Source organism: Coccinella septempunctata, chromosome 8 (genome assembly GCF_907165205.1).
Source record: "Coccinella septempunctata chromosome 8, icCocSept1.1, whole genome shotgun sequence".
Taxonomy (NCBI): Eukaryota; Metazoa; Arthropoda; class Insecta; order Coleoptera; family Coccinellidae; genus Coccinella; species Coccinella septempunctata.
Genome location: NC_058196.1, coordinates 30,740,955 through 30,765,569, shown reverse-complemented (window position 1 = coordinate 30,765,569; position 24,615 = coordinate 30,740,955). Strand labels below are relative to the sequence as shown.

Sequence of the window (24,615 nt, the reverse complement as noted above, 5' to 3'; positions counted from 1 at the left end):
TTATTTCACTAATCTACAAACGGTTTTTCATATTTTTTTTAATCTAATCTAATATTGTTGCTATTAAGCAATTATTAAAGGAAAATGAAGCGCCCAATAAATTATATATATTTTTATGTTAACATTTGAGTAAAAACAAATAGTTCAAGGACTTGATCTACGATCCTTTAACAGCAGGTACTTTGGTGCAACTTAATCCATATCCATCAAAATTGGCTTTAACATCTAAATGGGATGAAAGTGTTAGTCATGCAATAAGAGTATGCTTATCTCAGGAATTCTAAAGATATCACAAAAATCTTATTATATTGCCTTTTTTTAAAAGAAACCTCTTTGAGGCTAATCATCTTTCGGAACGTAAAAAGGCACATTTTGCAGAGATATGTTTTCAAGTATTTTGTTAGAATAATGAAGCATATAAAATCTGGATCTTTTCTATGTTGACTTGAATCGAACAAAGATCTACACTATATGCTTGAAGCTTCATTTTGTACAAAAAAATTTGACTGCGCAATTCTCCATGAATAACATATCAATCAAATTCAGGTATATCATCGAATGAATACCCAGGAACTTCTTTATAAGCATAATATGCAATTCTGACATGATAAGCTCCTGGGATGAACATCAACAGTCCCAGGATAATCATTGGCCACATTCTATCTGAATAGCTTAGCGCAATATGGCCACTTACCACCAAAATACCAAAAATTAATAGGAAGGACCCAACAACAAGAAGCAAAGTAGCTAAAGTTATAGCTTTCCAAGGAACATTCTGAGCCGGAGCGACAAATTGTGCATCAACAAAACTTCCATTATCAGTTGGTTGCAGTTTGGTATAATCAATATTCTCATATTCCTTTCCCCTCCGTCTTGACATTTTAATGTCGTCTATGTATTCTGAAAATGATGGTGATATAATGAAATTAAACTTGAGTACATTTAGATTTTCACATTTATTATCATACGACTCACCTGCAACAAGAACACTTAAAGCAATGACCCAAGCTTTATACACGCTTCTTATTCCTCGATGAGGTTTTTATTCTGTTCTAATGAAAGCAATGGAACTTACAGGAAAATGTAGTAAAATGATATTCACAGTTTTTCACACTTTCTCTAACATGTTTGTTCCATCGATTTGGGTGAAATTATAAACTTACCAGTCAGTGAGTGCAGACTCATTTCGACACAACAAAATATTGAATAATGAATAAATATTTTTATTCAGTTCTTTTTTTGGTCCACATAAACCAAAAAACAGACTGTTCTATGGCAAAAATTTGTGTATGAAGAGGACGTAGTGCTTAGCTTGTATCATTCTTAAGGATGTCCACAATTACAGAACGTCGTCGTTTTGCTTGGAAGAATCGATTTTCTTGGAACGCAAGTGTTCATCCCTTAGAGCATAGATTATGTATCTATGTTTTTTTGTAAATGCAGGTTAACTTCAGATTGACAAAGTGAAGTTAGCACCGATCACAGATCTTTAGTTCAATGTCACAGATAAGGGTGCATACGACTCATAGAGCGAAAAGTATTGTTTTTGGCCTCGGTATTTATGAAATTCATTTCATTATCAGCTCTTAATGATGGATCAACAGAAATGGCGGATATCCCGGCCTACTAGTATTGTTTTATTCTTGTGAATCACGATCGCTGTCATGAAAATCCTCGCATGATCGTTTTTAGGTTGCAAATTACATAGCCCGTCTCCCCCGTACATCTCTTTTCGACCCACCCTCGTCAGCACATTGTTCTCGAAGCTGTATCCAACATCCCTTGTCATCCCCTCCTCTTTCCAAATAGGGATCGCATTTCCCTCGAGTTTCCCGCGAATTTTGCGCAACTCCCTCAGAGAGGAAAAGTGCGCTTGCCTCCCCTACCGTCAGACGGAGCAAGAGCCAAGTGGACTGCCTCTGCAGTACAGGGGGAAGCTCCGGGGGCTGCAGTCCTCTCCGCACTCTCGCGAAGCGGACTTTGCTGTGCTTCTCCTTCCTCTCTAGCATTGCTCCGGCTTCTTTCCAGCGGATAAAAGCGTTGTTTTCCATCGCCCTCGCAATCGATAAGTGCTCAGACGGGATAATACAGGTTGGGCGATACCTGCAACTGCCCATTTTACAGAGAACGCGGGGAATCTTTCGTCAAGTTGCTCGGTGACGAGGTGAGTATCACCTTTTGTCTGGGTACCGTCGGGTTCGACGTCTGGAATGGTCGAAAACGAAAGAGATTAATTTTTTCACGCCTTTAATTGACAACTGGCCTCGTTTTCCTGTTTATGATTCGAAAACGCAATAAATTCTATGTTTTCGCTTACATTATCGTTTTTTCGGCCATAAAATATCGTAATTCATAGAGAATTAAGACTGATCATCGATTTGATTCGACGAAAGTTGTCAAATTCAAAAGTTATGATCAGTGACACTTGGCAATTTTGATATATTGTACGATTGACTCTGTTATCTGTGCGATTGACGTGAAAAAGTAATCTATTTGTATCTACGACCTCTTCGTGACCCTCATATGGGTACAATTTCGCCAGTTCAAGATGCCTCAATTAACTTACATGTTACAATGCTTGAAACTATCATCGATTTCTTACGAGGGAGATTATGAAGAATCTGGGGTATTCAGTTTTGTACACATACGGAATATTTTCTATATCCTAAGCTATAAGCCTAAGTTTTTAAGATTTTAATCGTCATATCAATCAGTTCAATAAAGCTCCCTTTTATTTGAATTATACAAGAAACAGACCTTTTTTTTATTTTGGCCATCTTGATATTTATTCTCAGACATACGCAAAATCAATTAGGTTAGAAATTCTTCAGTAAAGTGATTCAAAAGTGAAAGATTCTCAACATTTAAAGTTCTTTTCGATCATTTCATATTCGTATTCTGACGAAATTAATTATATCCAAAGCAATTGCTTCAAAGTTCTATTTCTATACCATTTGTGTTAAATCATATATAACTGATCGTTTTTTTTTACGAAAAGTGATCTACTTTTAGTTAAATTCGAGGCTTCAATGAATCAACAATAAATTAAAACAACTCTCGCCATTTTGCAAGACACGAAGATGATATCGCCATTTTGATTGATCCATAGAAGAAATCGCCATTTTGCAACAAGAACAGATGGCCGGATAGAAAGTCATCTTGAAATATCCGTTCGTTTTATGTTCGATAGACCAATTTATCGCAGCTTTATTGTTACCCGATAAACATTCTTTCTACAGTTAAGTTTGCAATCCTTAGTCTATTGGTATTCCGCCATTTTGTAAAATCCCCAGTGAATTTAGCGGATAACCTATAAAATTGTTGCCAATAAGCTTTCAAGATCTGAAAGATATAACACAGGAAACTATAGGCCAGTATCTAATGAGAACAATGTTCAACACATGTACTAATTATTGCTCTGGCCATTTTGTAACATAACCATTGTCTCCGCCATTTTGCAACACGGACAATTGACGGCATTTCGAAACATCTGCTGTTCTAACTTTTTTACTTCTTGAAGAAGTGGTTGCTCTTTTAGAATATGTATCATGATTTTTCTCGCAGAAGAATCATCAGGACCGAACGGTAACACCGATAAAATTTCGGGATTTATAACTAGAAGAGCTGCTCTTTTACAGTACCTATGTGTCACATTCAGATCTACGATGATTTTTCTGGGAGATGCGGAAGTCAAAAGTTGACCTTCGAAAAATTCTACCTTTCAAGGTTTCCAAGTACTACAAACCTTCTTGTCTGTTCGCATCAGAAGTTTCAGTAGCCATTTTGAAAACTAAACAGGTTGTTTCGCCATTTTGCAACGTTCCATAGATTTCATCGAGCATTAGTATTCTTCTTCTTTTTGTTACATCCGTATATCTTTTCGTAGCGTATTGAGTTCACTCGGTATACACCTGCATATTCGTTTACCATTTGGAACATTCTAAAATGCATTTACCAGGCAATATAAATTTTAATCGATATTCCCGATTTGAACTCGCAACAGTTCAACCTTTTAAAGGGCGTTCAATAATTCTCCCATTTTTTACAGCAATGGAAGAAGTGTTAACCGAGGGAAAAAATTTCAAATTGTTAAAAGACACAGAGCTGGAAGAAGTACTCGAAGTCCTCAGTAAATTCCTGCCCGATTCCATAAAGGTAAGGACGCTTTTTCACCTGAAGAACGCTATGATTAAATGTCGTGATGTTTGGAGGCTTGGCGGTAGTTTCTAAGCATATTTTCACATTCGGATCCGATTAGCCTTGGAAATGACATGGGCACGGGGGTGGCGTGATATTCAGTTGCGGATTTACATGGAGAAATATCGATTTTGTTCGAAATTTCGAGTGTGCATTTTCCAAGGAACGTGACCCATATGTAACAAACCGAGTTTTGGATATGCGAGTTCTGTGATCATACAGAAGATGACAGTTTAAGAACTTTTCATTAAAGTTCTGTGAACCACTGGCAGTATGCATCATAGAAAAATGACAGTTGAAGAAATTCTTCTTTTATTGTCCCCCATTGAATATCTGTCAAATGAACAGGCTAATAGCCCGTCAAGTTGAAACTGCTATGCTTGAAATTAATAGATTCTCCTTCTCCCATTCCAGTTCCATCAAACTCTGACGACTTATCTGAACGATCGAGTTTGGGACTTTCATTTCTACGTTAACAAAGATTGGCCAGAACGTCCCGTGGTCCTGCACTTTCCTGGAATGACCAAGACGGTGAGTTTATGTCAATTAATCAAGTATGAAATCTCAACGATCGATTCTTCTGTTTCATTTTCGAAAATACGAAAAAAATCACTTATAAATATAAAAAATTGATCTATTTAGTGACATATGACATATTTAACCATAGAAAACTATTGATTTTATTCGTTATGAAACAAACGGTTGGTAGTCCTGAGATATTCCTCTCATTAGCGCCACCTGCGATCCAAACCACGAAGTAAACGATTCTCCAGGTACCAAAACCAAGAAATAACAACAGAATTTGACGTGACATGAATTTCTCAACCGTCTCAATTACTGCAAAAAGACTGAGAAACTTAATTTCTCCTCCCTCCCAAGTTTCTGGTCGATCAATTGTCCTACAAACTCCCCGAGTCGCCAAATTACTGTTCCGAATGAGGGGAAATTTTTCGGCGTCCTTGTCCTTGTTTCAACACCTCATTAGGTCTTCGGTGCCTAGTAGGCCGAATTACCCGACGTCGCGTCGTCTTGACAAATCTTGATTTAATCATGGGAAGCCCCTGGAAACCGGCAGTTACTTCGACGACTTTTTGATTGCCTATCGAAATCGATGTAGTTTGCAACGGAGCTATTTTGATGGGTTCTACACGATATATGGGCTTTTTATGGCTGTTTTATTATTATGTGATCGTATGTTTAGAAATTTGAGTATAAGGTATTTTATATTCTATGGTTCAGAATGACATAAAGGTGTGGAGGACTACCGGATCCCGAGTGACATTAAAATAACAACCCCCAGTAAAGATTCGATTTCGACTAGCTTGATGAAGGTCGAAATAACACTACTTATGAAATATCGTCTTGTACATCCATTTACCCCGCGTCACCAATTGTCCAAACACATCAATCTCTCACGAATTCTTCAAATTGAATGGTCCAATACGGATAACATCTATTGTCACTCTTTCCCGACTCGGGCGTTAGAGGGGATTCACCAAAATAGCTTCACTCACTGACACCTGTTGCGGTACAGCTATTTCGAATCAATGAACTCTGGAGCAATCCCTCATAAAACAACCCCTGTTCGGAGGCAGATGTTACACCCTTATTCACTGGATTATCCAGATATTTCTGGCACAAAACTTTCCGCGTACATTGACATTTGATAAAAAGAAGTTGAAAGTTTTATACTCAAGTAACGGATCTCTGTCTAATATAATCGAGCCTGCAAATTGTTGCAAGCAGGCGAGACAATAGAGTTTTTATCCTTACATCCTCCTCACATACTTTTATCAAAGTAAGTAGTCACATGTTTGCTGGCCGCGGCTACATCGCCGTAGTTATGAATTCCCTCAAATCTCGACCGATTTGCTTCGATAAAAAGATTCTTTCGATTCCCAACGGAATCGCCGTAAATCCGACCCTGGAAAGCTGCATTGGGGAGGCCCTGACCTAGAGTCTGGACGGCTGCCAACCTTGGAAACGTACATGTGATTTTCAGCGGAGGGTTATAAGCCATCTCGGTGGCACATATAGGGGTGGTCCCGAATAGTTTTCGAACACAAGTGAGCCAGCAGCACATATCTCAATAAAACTCAAAGAGGTGAAGGGGTCACTGGAGCAGATTACTAGTCTAGACCTCAAACGACCTCGTGTCAATTTCGATGTATCTATACACCGATTATTTGATCAACACCTTTGAGTATAGTGTAGTATTTTATATTCTATGATCAACACACTAATATATCTTAGCAACGAAACAATTTTTCCCATAGCGGTATTCAGAGGTCATTTGAACTACTTCTTTTAAGGACGTTAGAACTATCAGTCGCTAGAGCTACACCTCTTGTGACCTACTTTTATCAGAACTACCAGATATGTGAATCTTCAGCTATTGAGCTGAATATTACCTGTTTAGATGCTTATTTGGTGCATATAAAAAGTTTTAAGAAGCAAACACGTATATGATTAATTAGAGTGAGGCAAATTTCCACCACATGTCAAACGTTTTTGTATACACTCAGTAATTGAAGGGCATTCAAGTATTTCAAGCCATTTATGCAGATACAGTCCTGGTCCTTCGTGTCGTAGTTCGTGATCCTCCCAAAAACTATAAAATCCAACCGCAAGTTGCCAGGACTAACCATTTCGTGATTGGGCAACCGTTAATTGGCTGTTATTAAGTTTGTATGGAAATGTACAGCTCATTATGAACTAGTGACGTATGAGAAAGACCGGACTGAAAATGTTGACGTGATATCGCCCGTATGGCACGACATAAAGTTTGTACACAATGATTTCATTTGCTCGTTCCGAACGAACAAGCTCAGTTGCCACATTCATATGATTATAACTCGAAATTAGATCGTATCGATGTTTGGGCACCACGTGGATGAACTTCATTGGGGACAGAGAGAAAGAGCAAACGTTATTTGTGATGGAAACATTTTACTGAAGAAGATATATCCATATCTTCTTGATTTTCGTTTGGTCGGATTCAAGAAGGAATCTCTTTCTATGCACTTTTCTTCTTTTTGCTTGTCTAGCGCCATCTACAGCTCTATGAACTCGATTCGTATTTTGACCACAGAACATTTACGTTTTGACTTTTAATCAAGATTACTGTTTTTCTTCAGCCAAACAACACTCTCTACGAAAGTTTCAGCGTTTTCTGTCCGTGCGACCAGCTCGATAACCTGGATTTACTCAAGGAGGAGGACGTACTGATCGACTGGACCAGGCCGATCTATATGAACTTCACTCACGCTAGTATAATGGAAAGAATCGAGGAGTTCTATTCCGAGATAGGAACGATGGAAAAGATGACAGGGGATATCTATGTTCAGACCGAAGACTGGGAGGAAGAGAGCACAGAAATGTACGTTGACATATCCTCATATGACATTGACATTCAGAAAAAAGTGACGTTGCAATTCGTTAAGGAACATCGTTGCCAGACTGTTTAAATTAAAATGATCCCTTTTATTCTTCATATTATCATAGTATCGTCTCGAAAAGTCCAGTAAATCGATCTCTGAAACAGAAAATACGAGTCAGTAATACTTAGAATACCATTTTTACTTACTGTATCTCCTTCTGGCGACACATCTCAGTGTACACTCTTTCTTCACGTATAACAGTTTCATTATGTTTGTTCTTCTTGTTTTAGAGAATTCGCAGACGATGCGGAGATGCTGCAGCTGTCGCCCGAGCATGCGCCAACAATTTACGAGCTCTACCCCGCCAATCACATGGAATGCATCGAGGTGTTCGAGAAACTCATGGAGAAACTGCCATGTTATGGCGTGTTCTCGAAAACCGGCGAACTGGCCGCGTGGATGGTACAATCCTACTACGGCGCCATGTTCTCGATGCAGACGAAGCCCGATTTCAGGAGAAAAGGCTACGGCCTAATCTTGGCCAAGTACCTGACCAACATTGTCAAAAACCGAGGTAAGTTGGGTTTGAACACAAACAAGTATCAACTCGCGTTAAGGAAGGGCGTTTCAAAATGGATTATTTTGACATCTTTCAAAATTTCGAAACACAGAGAACGATCGTGACCAACCAATCACGTTATCTCAAGTGACTGCACGCGATGATATCCCTAGCAACGAGTTGACTTTATATAGTTACGGCATTAAAGATGACAGATGGCCAGGAATCGAAATTTTTGCATTTGAGTGGACTGGACTGTCCTCGATTTAAACACATTGCTGGCGAATTTTTCCATGGATTGTTGATGTTTGGACCACCTGTGACATGGGTCAGTAGTTAAGCCATACGAGTTCTGGAACGTCTACGTTATCTAGAAGAACGGCTTTCTACCACCTCTTTTAATGTTTGCGTTACTTTGGGGTATAATTTTAAACGGTTTAATGGTGAAAGCATATGAGTAGTTTCGATATTTTTCAGGTTATATGCCGTTCGTCGTAATCCGTCCTGAGAACGATGCGTCGAAGGGTCTGTACACGAAGCTGGGATTCAAGAAACACTTCGAAACCGTCAGAGCCATCTTGCATCCGAACGACATGGCCAACGACCATCAGGGTGGGGGGGAGGCATCGTAAAATAACTTATTCTGATTACCACGCACATTTTACATAGTGGCTTTCATTCGAATAATAAGTATGATGATCATTTGCTCTGTCACTTCCTCCGGGATGCCGCGGTGGAAAGAGGTTAGAGAGTCCGAACATTATTGAAAGGTCCAAGCTGCGTTTTTAGACGAAGCTATCATGGCGGCAAGGAAATAACTCCGGCAGATAGCATTGGTAAAATGCGTTTTGGAGTATTCGTCAGATGAGGCTCTGTGTTCGAAAGTACTTCTTAGCTTGTACCATTTTCTCCGTCATTTTCGTGCGCACGCATCTCTTTTCTATGCTCCTTCTTAGTTCAATCAATGAAGAAGAAACTTTGCTGGTCCGTTCTGACAGTTGCAGTACAATGGTGCGGTTCAAGCTGAGCACAACTTCAGAACACAGAATATCGATACTATACCGAACCCTTGTCCAGATAAAACTCGCCGAATTAGTGCGAAAAACAACAGCGATTCTCTCTTATCTTACCATTAGGTCTGTTTTTGTAACAGTTACTTTAAAACGAATGATGAATCGAAAGGTCCTAAACATGATTTATTTTTTCGATTCATTGTAAGAAGAATTTCTAAGTTCTTTAGCTTACACATTCTATTATTAAAGATTGAATCTAAGGAATTGAAGGTGCACTGTAGATCGTTGAAAATAGAAATATCGAGAGTATATCCAAAATGGATGTTATTTTTGAATATACGAGGTGTTTCAATGGGTTGAATGACACCTGGTATATTTCTCGAGTAGCATCAATTCAAATGAACCTTCCTTAAAGGCTGTGCGTTTTTTATACGAAAAATCAGCTTCGGAATTATTTTATTAGTTTGAAAGCATCGATGCTTCGAAATAACTAAAAAAAAACAAACGTGGCTGTGACATTTTTGAGGCTCATTTTATAACTTCTGAGTAGATAAGAGTAAAAAGTTAGGTTAAATGAAGAGCTGTTACAAAAAGAGGCTAGATGAAAAAGCGTGGCCATTAGGATCTATATTGAAGAAGTATTTAATTGTATTATTCAAAAGTATAAAATAATCATCTTGCCGTTTATTCTGACGGATATATTTCCTGCCCTCATGTATAAATCAACAAAAGTGCGAAAAAAAGTGGACTTTATGGGTCGCAGACAGATCGGCATCTCTAAAGTTATAACTATTCGCCTGGCATAGCTCAAATGCTAATTTTTAGCATCCTCAAGTTTCGCAAATTTCTACAGTATCAAAATATGCACCGAACAAAGTTTTGTCGAAAAAAAAAAGGAATAAAAACAGCTTGACCATCGTCATTTTACAAAATTGATGTTGATATAGTTGTTCCGAAGAACTCAATCGACTTAAAATTGTCCTTTGAATTCAGCATTTCAATTATATCCCTAGTAGTGGATACCTCTTCTAGAAAAAGTTATTTTAGGACCAACCAACCATGTAGAAGAAAGGATCGTTTGTAAATTTCCATAAGCTGGTAGTGTTTAATAATTTTACAGAATGTATTTATAATATATTTTATTCGATGAAAGGTTCATCTTTGTTTCCCTAACATGAAAATCGATGATTTCCTGCAATCTACTTAAAATTATCACGTGACGTGACGTAGAGCGTAGCTTGGTCTGCACATTACTTTCCCAAATCGTGAATTATGTTATATTCGAGATGATTTCAAGATTGTGCACGAAACGATTGTTTGTATTTCCTAATATTAAAAATATATTAGCTAATACATATATTACAACAGTTCGAAGATTTAAAAGGAGCAGTTGAGTGTAGGTTTTTCCATAGAGTAACAACTCTCTGATATGTTTGTCCTACACGCAATACTGTCAAGTCTAAACCATAGAACACCAATATATACAAACGAACGACGGTTTAAAACCAGAGAAAGCCTACGATCAGATCATAGACAGACATCTATAGAAAATCTGTTAGGTTCAAGCATAGACATAGAGACATGGACTGAGCAATGTCAGCATGAAATTGGCTTTTTTTATAGAAAGAGAGAAACGCAAGTCGGGAATGCAGATGTCTCTTTTTTGTTCACATAGAGGTGAGTGTAGACCAATCAAAATTCTAGAAAGAAACAACTGCATTCCCGACGTGCGTTTCTCTCTGTCAGTTTTTTTGACCGTATTTCATGCATAAATAGAAAGGAAGGCACAGTCCATGTCTATATGTCTATGGGTTCAAGCATTGAACTCCCATAGAGTTCAATGGGTTCAAGCATAGACATATTAAACACATTTGTGTTTTATAGGTCTATGGGTTCAAGCTACGCTCATCTATGATAGCTCATAGAAAATGGTAGATATCTGATCACAGATTTTTTATCGTTCAATGATTCAGATCTTTGAGTATATTCAGATTATCCTTGGTTTTTCATGTAATTTTGACAGTGCTACCAACAGTTTTCTTAAACGCGCAATTTTTGAATCGCAAAATCCCGATATTTCTTAGAGAGAAATTGATTCAAAATCAGGTTTGCCGATAAATAAAAGGCTTCATTATTCAAACAATAAATGGATACAAATAAAAATGAGAAGTTCCAAAAAATATATAAATAAAACCACTATGTATCCTCAAATTTAAAAATTATCTTGGGCACATAGCATGCCTTCCACCATCGCAAGGTAAAGTTGCCCCAGTTATGAAGCTAGAATCATTCCCTGCCAAAAAAAGAATTGTCTTTGCTACTTCTTCTGCAGTACCTGGCCGGCCCAATGCATGGGTTTCTTGACTTCTTTTCAAGAATGCTTCATACTGCTCTTGATTCATGCCAGATCTTTTGTGTAAATTTGTGATAGTTACCCCAGGGTTCACACTATTGCACCTCACTTTTTTAGGAGCTAATTCAAGGGCTACACATCTAGTGAATTGGTCCAGAGCTGCCTTAGATACGCAGTAAGCTAAAACACCAGCAAATGCCCTAATACCATTGACGCTAGACACATTAACAATCGTGCCCTCTGTTTTAATCAAATGCGGTACAGCCAATGATGTTAGTTGGTAAATAGATCGCATATTGGTATTCATTATTTGGTCATATTGTTCTAGAGAAGTGTTCTCGATGCTTCCAGATTTGATAATACCTTCAAGAGAACAGTACAGTTTGGGAATAATACGAATGATCCCTTTGAAAATCAGAGGATCAGTTAATTGAGTTATACATACCTGCATTATTTACTAGAACATCCAGTTTTCCAAAATGTTCAATGGTTTTATCTAATATCGCTTTAACATCATTTTCATTCGTAAGTTCCCCAGTTACAATCAAGGGAGGTGCTGCAGTACTACATTCTTTTGATACCTCCTTTAAATTCTCCAAATTTCTACCAGCCAAAGCGAGACTAGCACCTTGCTTGCTGAAAAGTTTTGCTGTTGCAGCTCCAATTCCAGAGCTAGCTCCAGTTATCAGAACCACTTTACCAGCGAATTGCATTATTTTGATAGTTTTAGAGAAGTGTTTAGAACAAAGGATGTATTCTTATTGATAAGTAATACTTAAATCAATAGTCTGAAACTGCTGATAAGTAATGTTAAATGTTAATGATAAGGTTTTTATCCCATAACCCTACTCCATCTCACGTCACCACATCTTGAATCACAGAATCCAGCAATCACTTTCAAAATTTGCAACAATCAAAAAGGGTTAACTAGCTAGTTAGTTAACTCTTTGCTCCTTTGGTTTAAGCCAGAGATATCTCTTCTATATCTCTAGTTTAAGCCAGAGAAAGAGGTTGTCTCTGGTTTAAGCAAAGATTCCTCTTTGGTTTAAGTAAGGTGCAAGCTAAGCCCTACGCTCCGTGGTCATAGAAAATTCAATTAGATTCGTGCACTTTTCCACTTGTTTGAATGGAACGCCGCCCTCACCTGTCACAGGCATGTTGTGATTCTAGCTTTCGCTGCGATATGTCAGTGTCAGATGAATGTAAACAAACAAAACGTGTGACATATGCTTTGCTCGATCAGTGTGATTTGCAAAATTCCAAGGCTATCGTTATTTCGAAGACATTTTGTAATATGATTTCCGTATTGAATGATTAAAGTCAAAGGTCAATCTGCAGGTCATCTCAACGAAACGTCTCGTTCATTGAAAACTTGTTAACAAGTAATGACAGTAACATTCTCAGCAAGAATTCCCTGAGGATGCCATCGCAAGAAACAAGTTGTTAATAATCCGATTGGCTAGAGTTTTCCGAGTTCTATTTTTGATTGGTTTGAAAGTGGAAGATAAATATTCCTTGCGTACGCCAGTCATGCGACATTACGAACATGGTGGTGTGAATTATTTTGTTTTGATTGTGATGGAACTTGTTTTCGAGAGAATTTTTTGGTGATTCCACTCGGATTCGATAAGGCGAATACTCGGATTTTATTGTAATCGGTCGGGTGATAATATTGTGTGTTGTTTTGGTTACTGACATAATCTGTAGCAATTTTCATTGATGTTGAGTCATTCTGGACTATTCGATTTAGAATATTTTGAGTGATTATTGTTATTACAGGTATGTACATTACGGTTTGCATAACTCGATTCATGCCTGGCTTATGCTCATATCTTAAAATTTCAGTTTGTTAGCGGATCCTTTCTCGAATCATGTTGATGTTTTGTTTGTTTACCATAAATAGGACATACTAATCAATATTTTTGTTTACGTCTGGGTTATGTTGACGTTTACGCTCGAAATCAAAGGTGGATGTCATTTAGCAATGGTGTCCTGATTGAAATTGATGTCAAAAATTCTTTTGGATCACAAAGAAAATGTTTGTTCCCTTCATAATCCATCATAGTTTGGTTATTCAGTTCCCCAACGTATGCAAAGGAGCCACGTGCTCGGAACCAGCTCATTGAGTGGATTGAAAAATTATTATCTACTTTCAAGCTATGCGAAGAAGGTCAAACAACTACTATACAACTCATTGAGATTGAGATAAACAAAGATTAGTTGTATTCAATAGGGTGCAAATCTGCTAGATTGAATAATAAAAGTTTTGTTTCCTACGATATCTATAATTGTAATGTTACGTAAACTATACTACTCCACAAACTGTTCTCGATATTTATCAACTTAGATTACTTTCGAAATTTCAACCATTTGATTTCATTCTTCTATGGGCTTATCCCTTCAATCGACAGTATTTATAACGTAAGCATCGAAAATGTTCAATTGAAACATTACTTCTACATGATATTCAAGAGTTCAACAAGTTTCCTTTATTTTCGCGCCTAACCGACCAAACTCGACCTTGGTTAACATCTGTTTTGTGTTTAGATACTCAGCCAGTGAATTTTGATTCTAATGGGTTCAATTCACAAACCAAGGACGTTGCTTGGAATTCTTTTATAACTGTGAAGAAATGCCGTATTATTCGCTGCCTATTGTTAGAAGTTGTCAAATTGAATAAATAACGCTCCTGTTATTATATCGGATGGAAATATAACAATTGTTCTATACCATACCTCAGATCAATAAATCTATTTATTGATGCTCTTTATTGGTTTTGGTGCTGAACAACATATATTCACAAAGATGGCATACCTAGCATCTGAATAGGAAAATTGGGCTGATTTAAAACTCTTGATTTTCAATTTTCTTATGAATAAAATCAAGAATAAAAACCTTTTTCTAAAGTTACTCACTCAGCAGACATATGCACAATACAAAACAATTTATTTCAAATTTGAAATTCGTTGAAACCATAGATTGTAAGTCTATGGTTGGATCATAGACATATATGTCTCTATGTCTATGGGTTGGATCTACTGACATTATTGTCCATAGATTAATTTTCTTATTTATTTAGAAACGCTCGATATGTTCAGAAACAGCACAATAAAAGCTAAGATTATAGACTTAACTCTATAATCTTTGAATAGAAGCATAATGAAAACTGGAAACGTTTCGAGAAAATAGATGTACAAACGGAAATAAAGGGTTCCTCAGAAGCACGATGAACCAGCTAAACAGTGCATCGCAATGAATATAGCATGAGTTGTTTGCTTTTAACTTAAAATTAGAATTTATTCTTGTGTTAAGTATTTTGCATAATAATTAACCTTCCTTATATAGCTTATCATCCCCACGATGACAGACTTCAGTGGAGATTTCTTCCTGGATCCTGGAATCATAATCAAGCAAGAGCCTGTCAACGCTGATATTATCATGACCACCTCAGCGAGCGTACCTATACCCTTACCCAAGAGGCCCCAAATGGAAATGAACGACTATCACAGAGATTATAGTTTCGAATTTGAAAATTCCCAATCGCCCCTAAATCAGGATATATGCTACATCGGACAGTTTCAAACCCAGGACCTCGAGAACATGGACATTTGGGGTAGCCGAAGCATGAATTCTAATCTACTGAAGTCCGAGGCTTTGATCCATATGGATGACGATGATATTTTTCAAGTCGATAAAGCTGATCTCATTCAAGGTTAGTTAGCTACCTACATAACCTAACCTAACCCAAACAAGAATTGCAATTATATTTCAATATAACACTGAACATTTGTGGCCCAAATTATTGTCATACGACAATCAATAAACTTTATAAGTATTACTTATTGAGCACATTCGTTAGTATCATCAAAAATATAGAATGCGCAGTATTAGAGGAAATGAAAGTAGTATCGGCAACGTAGCAAGGTGTTGACAACACAAACTTTAAGGAATTTCTCGGTTTCGTGCGAATTCTAAGGTAGATGCAGTTGACGCGACTGATTTATTATTATCAGTTTTCGTGATGTATTTTCATTAATAGGTCCAACACTGGCCGAACTGAATGCCAACGATGAGACCTTGTTGCGGGAGATCAATTTCGACGATCTACTCCTTCCGGAGGAAGGCAGCAGTTTCATGAACCTCTCAAGTCAGAAAAGTTCCCCGGTGCAACAGATCCAGCTCAGCAACTCCCACCACTCCAATAATAATCAAACAATGACGGCCTCCTCTTGCCCCCAAAGCAGCATGATGTATAGGGATAACGAACTCAGCGTTGTACCTTCAAACAGTTTCGAGATATATCATTCGAAGAATCTAATGTCTGCCGTATCCCCCACCAGTCATACAAGGTAATAACTCGGTAGATTTGTTCATAGGGGAGGCACTAACCTCAATTCTATATGACATTAGTAACTCTGTCATATTCAAGGCCAACTATAGGTTGATTGCAAGTCTCATCTTTTCAGTTCGAATTCGTCAATACTCCAGTCCTCCCCACACCACACAACCTCCCTCCAACAGAAACACAGCACCCTCCACGAGCTCTTGATGAAGAGAGATTCCTACGCATCGCCGGATAGGATGCAAGATCAATCTCTTCCAGGTCATTCAACACCACTTGGTTCTCCAAGTATCCAAATGGGCAGGGGACATATATCTCGGTAATTACTTTTGTTCCGTAAGGGTTTTCAAGAAATAAATTTCATGTTGTATGCAGGCTGTCTTCCTCTGCTCCCACACATCTCGGTCTGGACCAGATTTGGCAAAGGAGAGAGCCACGCAAACACTTGATATCTACCAGTTCCCTCGTGGAGGCTGGCTCAACATCTTCGCTCTCTACCGGAGGAATTTTGAGTCCCGAATCGCAGGATTTCTCGCACGATGAGGGAGATACTGACTCTGAAAGTGATGCTCACTATGAGGATTTCAGTTCAGACAATGGTAACCTATATTTGAGGTTAAGTTCCTTCTTAATTAGTGGTTGAATTGTAGGAGACTCGGATGACGACTATGAACAGACGTCAAAAACGTCTCCGAGCAAGAAAGAAAGGTACTTTTGGCAGTACAACGTTCAATCGAAAGGACCCAAGGGGCAGCGTCTAGTGATGAAATGTAAAATGGAAGATCCTCATCATTTGAACGAAGTAACGGATCCTGTATTCAGTCCCGATTGTTCGGTTAAGGGGATCAAACACAGTGGAAAAGCACGAAAAGGAGACGGCAACGATTTGACGCCGAATCCGAGGAAACTTCACAGCATCGGAAAAGAATTGACCAAATTGAACAAGTGAGATTTTCTTCGGATTCAAAAATGAAGGCTACTTTTAACACTCGCCGTTTCAGAATCATAAACGACATGACTCCAGTGAGCGAGTTACCATTCAACGTGAGGCCGAATTCAAGGAAGGAAAAGAATAAGTTGGCGTCCAGGGCGTGCAGACTGAAGAAAAAAGCTCAACACGAGGCGAATAAGATAAAACTTCATGGCCTGGAGACTGAACATAGTGAGTTAGTTTGATCTTTTGGAGGTTAGTATCTAAAATTTACTTTGTAGAGAAACTTATGAACGGCATACAACAAGCTAAACAAATATTGGTGACAAAGATCAACGAAACTTCTACGGAAAAACAGGAAGAGTTGACGCAGCATCTGGAAAAAGTGTCTAGATTCGTTGCCAGTAAGTATTATGATCTTTTCCCATGGTTTAAAAGTAGCGTCGTATTCCTGATTATATTTAAGTAATAGTTTTCATTCAAACAAAGGAAGATTTGTTAAAAATAACAAGCGAAAATTTTTTTTTATACAAACCAAGAAGATATAACACAGATTAATGCATAAGAAAGAAAGCTCTCATCAGCCACTCGACCAGTTCGCAGCATCACGATGATCAACTAACATTAAATGAATTTGGCTGAAATGATAATACAACTTAATTCGTTTTACACGCTCTAAAATATATCTTTATTGAACTTCCAGAGGTTAGGATAGCAGGACACACAACAGAATACGTCAACAAAATATTAGATCAGTTCAAAGGCAGTAGGATGGCTTGTCTTGAGAACTTATAGGACGACTGGCCAAAGTAATCCGAATCTCCAATAAGCATTTTTGGCACTTGAACCACTCGAAGCTTTTTGATTCTTTTTATTTATTTTTTCTATAGGAGAATAATAGTGATCGAAAGAAAAAAAAGACGAAATCGAAACATTGAGGAGGGGAAAATGTGATGATGCAGACGATTTGTTGGTTCCTACTAGGTTAAGTCGGGAAATAACGAAACGTTCGAGGTTACAAACGAGATGCGATTAATGCTTGGGTATGTTAGATAGCATAACAAAAACGTTCGTATTGTTTGTGTTGTATGAATGAATCCGATTACAACAGTATTTAGTCTGATACAAAATGCTGAAATAACCATTACATTAGTGCACGCTATGGGGTTTAACTACCGGCTGATACAAAAGATATCTTCGAAAATATGAGATTTCTGCTATTATTGAACCCAGTCGAGAAACAAATGATACTTTCTATGTTCAGAAGATATCTTTAAATGGATTTATGCAAAAAAGACAACACATCATGTTCAGACATTCTTCGGGTCGAAATTCTTTAACTCTTTGCTGTTTTCTCAGTGAATATGTGAAGATGAAGCTAATAACAAGAGATAAATAAAGATAATTCAGAAATATTCAAAAATTTTCGACTTCTCACAAAGCAAACTGGTTTCAAGAAGGGTATTTTACTTGGCATAATATTAAAATTTATATTATTATCATTATGTACTCGTTAATTTTACATTAGCATGTAACTTGAGAACTTTTAATGCAGTTAATCATATATAGCATATCATTATTACTGTTGATGTTTTACAACGAATATGGTTGGGATCATCTCTTTATGTTTGAAAAGACGAGTTATCATTATAAAAATAAGGTAATATTGATTATTTCGAAATACAAAATTTCGATTTCCACACCCGAAGATTTTGAGGTTAGGATGACCATTATCAGAAAAGGTAAGTGGGTCGAGAAGTGGTATTTTCCTGCTATTCACCTCTTGTCGATGTGATCAGAATGTTTCTGTGTGTTCAGTTTGTGATAGATTCACCTTTGTTTTTGTAATAAGAATAGATGGAGCTCAAGATACCAGGTTTTTCAATTAATAGGTGTTAGAGGAGCTCGATCTTTAGTAAGTGTTTTGGTGAAACCAAACATGTTTACAGCTTTAAAATATAGTACCGTTGTTGATGGTGTTCGTGTTTAGTTTTATTGTTTCCACATTTTTTACTGGATTATATGTTTTGATCTTTATTGTGTAGTTGTTTGGAGGAGCTGAAAATTTTAGATTTTCGTTTGGGAGTTGTCGCGGTGTTTCAGGTTTGAATTAAGTTAGCCAATTCCTTTTTTGTCCACTTGAAGTTTTTCCTCCTCCGGTATTTAGTTTTTCGAAGGCTGTGTATTAGTTTTTAAAATAGGACAAGTCAGGGCCAAGTAAAATACTAATTTTAAGTTGTTACAAAATCAATACTTTTATTAACAGATCATATATGTGAAGTGTAAATTGTTTAACTCGCATCTAATTATATGTTGTTATACTTACCCCTTATATTTTAATGTTAAATGGGAGTAATCGATATTATTATTACTGTTTTATAATTTTTCGAATACTTTGGAAGGAAGGTTTATTTCTTAGAATTCTTTATTGATAATAGTTACTCATTGTAAAAGTTTGAGCAACATTTACGCGTTTTACTACAATATTTTTCTAAAACACTAGTACTCTCAATGAGCTGCTGAAGAAGTTTATCGGAAACCTACACATTTTGAAGAAAACAAAACTTTTTTGACAGCCTGCATGGGAGTGACTGATTCATTCAAGTTTTTTTTATGAGATGAAAATTTCTTCGACGACCATACAGCTCTCTTATTCATAAAAAAATTAAATTTCCGAAGTTACATAAAAAAATACAATTCAAGTATTATCTCAAAGAACTTCACCCAATACCCATGATTTTTTAATTAAGCTGAAAAGTAATGTGAAGAATTATTTGTTTAGGTGTTGTGTCCAAAGTTTATATAATCTAGTTTTTTACGAATAGATTTAGATTCGTCTAATATATGCATAATTTTATGCCATATTATATTTTAATACATAATAGTTTTTGGATACTTCACTTTGTGAATTTTGATAAAGATGTATGGAGGAGAATCCAATTTTGAAATTCTGTTGATACTGAACTTCGATGAAAATGTCATATTGCTAGTTATTTCTTTTGAATGGCAAATAAAGTTCTAAAACGTATGTTGTTTTATTTTCTGTCGGTTTATGATGAACCAAACGTGTTTTATGTGTTCATATTGTATAAATAAATAAAAAATATTGTATAAATAAAAATAAATAAATTATGTCCACAACATACATACAGCCTTAACATACCAAACATGATGTCCATAAAAAGTTATGCCGAAACCCGGGATCGAACCAGGGACCTTTAGATCTTCAGTCTAACGCTCTCCCAACTGAGCTATTTCGGCTGCTTGTTAGCAGTACGGTTACGCAGGAAGATTACCACAAAAGGAAGAACCGATTTTTTACTAGTGTTTTGTGAAACAACACAATTTCAGTTCAGCTAAAAAATATGGTCGAAGGGTGCCAAAACTAAAGGCAAAGCAATTGAAATTTCCTAAAAATGATCATTCCTTTTATCAAAACAATAACTGCTCCAGCGACTTGGAATTTTAATCGTAAGAGATGGTCGTATAAATATACACGTAGCTAATTATTCGGGATTCGTGGAAAAAATCCAAAAACACCATGTTAAAGAGGAAGAATAGTACGTTATTTGGTATATGGGTTTGGAGTTTCTCAGACGTCTGCGTATATTTTTAAAAAATTGGCAAAGATTGTGAAAAACACGATATAAAATTTCTAAACTACGCGATGTTTCAGGTTGGAACTTTTTTCTTTGGTCATTTCTATTTCGGATATACCTATATGTTACATAAATCTACCCCTCCATACATAAATAATAGCAATATAAAACACTTTGTTTTTGTTGCAACTTCTTGGTTTCGGTTATTTGATCAGCTGACTTCACACTGCTTCTACCAAGAACTGGCTACTGGAAATGGGTGAGTACCAGGGTACCGTTATAAAAAATTCTTGTGAGTATTGCTTGAGTGTCCCATACTGAAAATGTGATTTCTTTGATAGCAAACCTTTTTTAATAGTAAGATAAACTGAGATGTCCGAAAATAATTTTGACGAGGTATCTCTTGACTGTATTTCTCTGTATTAATTTTTACTGGAGTACTGATGTTTTGTTTATTTCTTAGGATAAAGAAGCCCCCAAGGCGAGAAAACTAAGCTATTCAGATGTTGGCTATTTTCCAGAATTCAGTATCTTCAACGTTATTTCCGTTTCAGTGGTAATTATATCAATTTTTTTTGTTCTAAACTCCCATAAGGAATGCGAAAAGATTCCACTGGAATCTGATAGATCAGAAACCGAACCAGTCCCGAAAACCTTCAAAGCCTTTGGGAAAAATCTCGAAAGTGGATATCTGCACAATGTTTACACAGTTTTGGAAAGATTTGGATTCGAACATGATCCCAACTCAACAGATTGGGACTTGCTATGGGCCCATGACTATCCGTTCAGAGTTTTATATAAAGAACTTCGTCACTTGAAATCCTATCAGAAAGTCAACCATTTTCCTGGCTGCGGCTATATAACGAACAAGGTTGATTTGGCCACAAGTGGTTTAAAGTATATTCCACCTGCCTTCAAATTACCTGGCGATAAGAAAAAACTCCTTAAGTATATTGAAGAGAAGCCGGATAGTACTTTTGTTGAAAAAAATAATGACCATAGAAACATTTTATTTCGATCAAAGGAAGAACTGATTGCATTGGAATCGAATAGTACTTTTGTTCAAGAGTTTGTTGCTAAACCCCTCCTTATTAATGGACATAAATTTGATATTGGAATTTATACTGTGATAACATCTATTGATCCTCTTAGAATTTATATCTACAATGGGGATGCTATATTGAGGTGAGTTGAAGGGAATAACAATGAAGTGAGTTTGAAAATTTTGATGGTTTTAATTTCGTTTGATAGGTTTTGTCCCGTTAAGTACTATCCTTTCGATGCTAAAAATCTCGATAAGTATGTAGTGGGGGATGATTATTTGCCAGTATGGAAAGTGCCATCGTTGGAATATTACTACAACGAGCTAGGTTTTGGAATGAAAGAAAGTTTGAACTCCTATTTGCAGTCCATTGGGAAAGATCCGTCCAAAATTTGGGACCAAATCGAAGAATCTCTTAGAATTACTATTCTTGCTAAAGAACAGCAGATATTGAGCGTTATAAATAAGTGAGTGAACGCTTGCTTCTATAAAAATCTATCAAGTATTCTTGACTAATTTGTGGAAGTTTTTTTTCACCTTAGATTCAAATTCAAGAGGAACTTCTTTGAGTTGATGAGATTCGATTTTCTGGTAGATGAAGATTTAAATGTGTTCCTGTTGGAAGCGAATATGAGCCCAAATTTATCGTCAGCACATTTTCCACCAAATCAGCTATTATATCAACAGGTGTTATATAATGTGCTTTCGTTGGTGGGCGTAGGTCAAAGACTCAACGAAAGAATAAAGTGAGTTTTGCATTGTTTATTAATATTGTTTTCATTCTTTTGATGTAAAATTCTGATGCAGGTTTAAATCCGAGCAAGATATGATAGCATCATACAAGAATATAGCTGTCTATCCTGCGGAGTGCAACAGTATGCTATGCAGGGAGAGTTGCATGTCGCCTATATGTCAGTTGTGCAAGCCTTGCTTGTCATATGATACCAAAGAGTACTTAGTGGAAGCTTATAGGGAACATATGGACAAAGGAGACTGTAAACGAGTTTTCCCTCCTTCAATGGTAAGAAACTAGAAGTTTTGAAGAAAGTTTCAAACAATTTTTTTTTCAGTCCAAAGTTAAGGTTTCAGAGGAAGACTTGGAAGGTTTGTCCCCAGAAAACCAGTTAATGTATACATGGTTCAAGGGAAAATGCTTGTTGGATGAAAGTTGGTGTTGACAAATCTGAAGCGACTTCTGTACAGTCATTGCCATAAATATTTATACATCACAAGATTATTTTTTTTATATATTTATTTGGGGCGTCATTATTTTTTATTAATTGATATTTTATTCCAACGATTGGTTGGTTGTTGAACCAGTATGTTTATGGGGTTGAAAATCTCTGGACATTCACTTCAATTCAATGTTCCCTTCCCTATATCCTTACGTCATCTTCTGTTTTATCATCCATTCTTGTGTTGGATAATACCAATACATTTTCTTCGACTTCTTTCAACATATCATCTTTATCTCCTCATATTCCAGTTTTGAAATATATTGGAACCTTCACAATTCAATAATTTTCCTTTTTTTCAAAATGGGTTCATCTTGTTCTTCCGAGTCATTGATCTCAGGGTCGAACCAATTGGTTGTAGGTTTCAGTTCTTTGACCATTTCTATAACGGCTTTGTCAAATTCAATCAATTCAATTGGTTTTATGTACTGAAAGAAAGAGAGTGAATAATTCGCAATTTCTAAAAAAAATTAAATTATGGCTTACTTTGATAACTAAAGCTACTTTATCATATTTGAATGAAAGGTTTGACTGTTCAGGCGAGAGTCCCAGCCTCTCCAGTTCTGGGATTTTAAGCGTTTTATAGTACTTTTTATTAGTCGTCCTCACTGTTACACTCTTATCTTCTTCGTTACAAGTAACTATATATGTTTCACTAGGATATGGAAGATTTCTTATCCTCCATTCGATAATTCTTCTTGTATTTCTTTTCCGAATATATGGCTGTTGGAATGAAAAGATGATTCCAGAAGAGAAACAGGATATTCAGTAATTCCTTACCTGTGATGAATTTTCTTTGATAGGTATTGTAGTAAAATCTTCATTAACTACTGGAGGCTCCCCCAATTCAACGTTCCATTCTTTGTTTAATTGATCCTTCAATTTCCACGCTCGCCTACTAACGACGTTCAATTGAAGATTATATTCCTCTTCCAATTGTCTACCGTCTTTGAATTCATACAGTACAGTTCTTATTGATTCGTAGTCAGATACAATCTTTTTTGCATTTTTTAATTGATCTAACCAATTCTTCATGTTGAAAATTTTGCTGAAAATAGAGGACATTGAATAATTTCATTAATAGAATTGAATATCTAACCGAGGTATGAATCATTTGATTACTAAGTTAGACACTACACTCAAAATATGAGGGCCGCAGCCCCGAACCACGGCCTAGGCCACTTCTACTGTGTAATCTGTGGTCTAGGCGATTCATGAGGGCCGTAGGCCCGAGTCACAGCCGAGACGTATTAAGCCGAAAAGGCGAATCTACGAGCTTACACTGCTTACTATTTGATTACTAAGTTAGATTTTATACACAAAATATAACGAAAACATTGCTGCGGTGAGTGAAAGTTAGGTTAGGAAATGAAAAATTGTATTACTGAAAAACTAATTAGTAAATTTGTGTATTAACAATTCTATAACGTTTCTAATATTTGTAATTTGTATACCATGTAACGAAATAATCATATTGTATTTCGCTTCAATTATTATTCAAAAGTTACGATGTTTCACTGAAGAAGAAGAAATATGTCAAACGATAATTGCTCAAATTAGTTCCAGTTTTCTGACAACATTTCTTAACCTACTTTTGTTTTGACAAATATGTAAAAATATACTATCTTTAAACTTTGATATACTTGTTTATTTATAAATAACTACCTCCTGTCAATTTCGAAATAATTTTATGCTGTTCGTGTCAGTGATCTCACCAGTGTTTTCTGCAAAAATATCCACAATTTTAGCAAGATGAAAAATAAGATTCCTAAAGGGTAAGTGTCACCGAGTAACTGTAGTGTTATTTGATTCTTTTTTGCAGTTTTCACTTCACACCACTTACGATGCTTAGTTTTAAGGCAGTCGAGTGCTTGAAAAATATCAAAATTTCTGCTGAAAATAGGTTATATCAATAAATGTCAATGTCAGTGGCAACCATAGAACACGAATATTCAATTTTTGCA

The 24,615-nt window shown here is 36.5% G+C and overlaps 7 protein-coding genes and 1 non-coding gene across 11 annotated transcripts in view; 4 read left to right on the top strand and 4 right to left on the bottom strand.

The window, feature by feature from the left end:
- Nucleotides 1-97: 97 nt before the first annotated feature.
- LOC123319543 (transmembrane protein 230) lies at nt 98-1,337 on the bottom strand. The gene is made up of 2 exons (XM_044906582.1): nt 1,164-1,337; nt 98-900 (listed from the first exon to the last, which is right to left on the bottom strand). Exons 1-2 carry the CDS (start codon nt 1,183-1,185, stop codon nt 533-535), a joined length of 390 nt encoding a protein of 129 aa, XP_044762517.1. The 5' UTR covers nt 1,186-1,337; the 3' UTR covers nt 98-532.
- Nucleotides 1,338-1,925: 588 nt separating this feature from the next.
- On the top strand, nt 1,926-10,305 carry LOC123319541. Its single transcript, XM_044906579.1, has 6 exons — nt 1,926-2,164; nt 4,049-4,155; nt 4,612-4,728; nt 7,335-7,576; nt 7,868-8,151; nt 8,614-10,305. Exons 2-6 carry the CDS (start codon nt 4,051-4,053, stop codon nt 8,766-8,768), a joined length of 903 nt encoding a protein of 300 aa, XP_044762514.1. The 5' UTR covers nt 1,926-2,164; nt 4,049-4,050; the 3' UTR covers nt 8,769-10,305.
- Nucleotides 10,306-11,256: 951 nt separating this feature from the next.
- LOC123319542 (3-oxoacyl-[acyl-carrier-protein] reductase FabG-like) lies at nt 11,257-12,513 on the bottom strand. Its single transcript, XM_044906581.1, has 2 exons — nt 11,948-12,513; nt 11,257-11,865 (listed from the first exon to the last, which is right to left on the bottom strand). Exons 1-2 carry the CDS (start codon nt 12,213-12,215, stop codon nt 11,369-11,371), a joined length of 765 nt encoding a protein of 254 aa, XP_044762516.1. The 5' UTR covers nt 12,216-12,513; the 3' UTR covers nt 11,257-11,368.
- Nucleotides 12,514-12,688: 175 nt separating this feature from the next.
- Nucleotides 12,689-19,803, top strand: LOC123319540 (protein CREBRF homolog). Its single transcript, XM_044906578.1, has 9 exons — nt 12,689-13,281; nt 14,848-15,214; nt 15,542-15,851; nt 15,969-16,163; nt 16,220-16,443; nt 16,495-16,789; nt 16,846-17,006; nt 17,057-17,179; nt 17,479-19,803. Exons 2-9 carry the CDS (start codon nt 14,863-14,865, stop codon nt 17,568-17,570), a joined length of 1,752 nt encoding a protein of 583 aa, XP_044762513.1. The 5' UTR covers nt 12,689-13,281; nt 14,848-14,862; the 3' UTR covers nt 17,571-19,803.
- A 160-nt stretch (nt 19,804-19,963) lies between these two features.
- On the bottom strand, nt 19,964-20,036 carry Trnaf-gaa. The gene has a single exon. It is a non-coding gene; the product is annotated as a tRNA-Phe (tRNA).
- A 599-nt stretch (nt 20,037-20,635) lies between these two features.
- Nucleotides 20,636-22,645, top strand: LOC123318844 (probable tubulin polyglutamylase ttll-15). The gene is made up of 6 exons (XM_044905600.1): nt 20,636-20,770; nt 20,838-21,559; nt 21,626-21,883; nt 21,959-22,162; nt 22,224-22,437; nt 22,487-22,645. Exons 1-6 carry the CDS (start codon nt 20,747-20,749, stop codon nt 22,592-22,594), a joined length of 1,530 nt encoding a protein of 509 aa, XP_044761535.1. The 5' UTR covers nt 20,636-20,746; the 3' UTR covers nt 22,595-22,645.
- Nucleotides 22,549-24,474, bottom strand: LOC123318847 (protein DPCD-like). Of its 4 annotated transcripts, none has more exons than XM_044905605.1 (4): nt 24,367-24,474; nt 23,432-23,699; nt 23,138-23,374; nt 22,549-23,079 (listed from the first exon to the last, which is right to left on the bottom strand). In XM_044905605.1, the coding sequence occupies exons 2-4, from the start codon at nt 23,684-23,686 to the stop codon at nt 22,924-22,926; spliced, it is 648 nt and encodes a 215-aa protein (XP_044761540.1). In that variant the 5' UTR covers nt 23,687-23,699; nt 24,367-24,474; the 3' UTR covers nt 22,549-22,923. The 4 variants fall into 4 exon arrangements, with proteins under 4 accessions (XP_044761540.1, XP_044761539.1, XP_044761538.1 ...); XM_044905604.1 differs by having other exon boundaries at nt 24,317-24,450; XM_044905603.1 differs by lacking the exon at nt 24,367-24,474 and adding an exon at nt 23,751-23,830.
- LOC123318846 (RNA/RNP complex-1-interacting phosphatase) overlaps nt 24,290-24,615 on the top strand; it is a 42,559-nt gene continuing 42,233 nt past the window's right edge. The window contains exon 1 of the mRNA XM_044905601.1: nt 24,290-24,426. Within this exon, the coding sequence (XP_044761536.1) occupies nt 24,404-24,426 (23 nt within the window). The 5' untranslated portion in view covers nt 24,290-24,403. The remainder of the gene's footprint in view (nt 24,427-24,615) is intronic.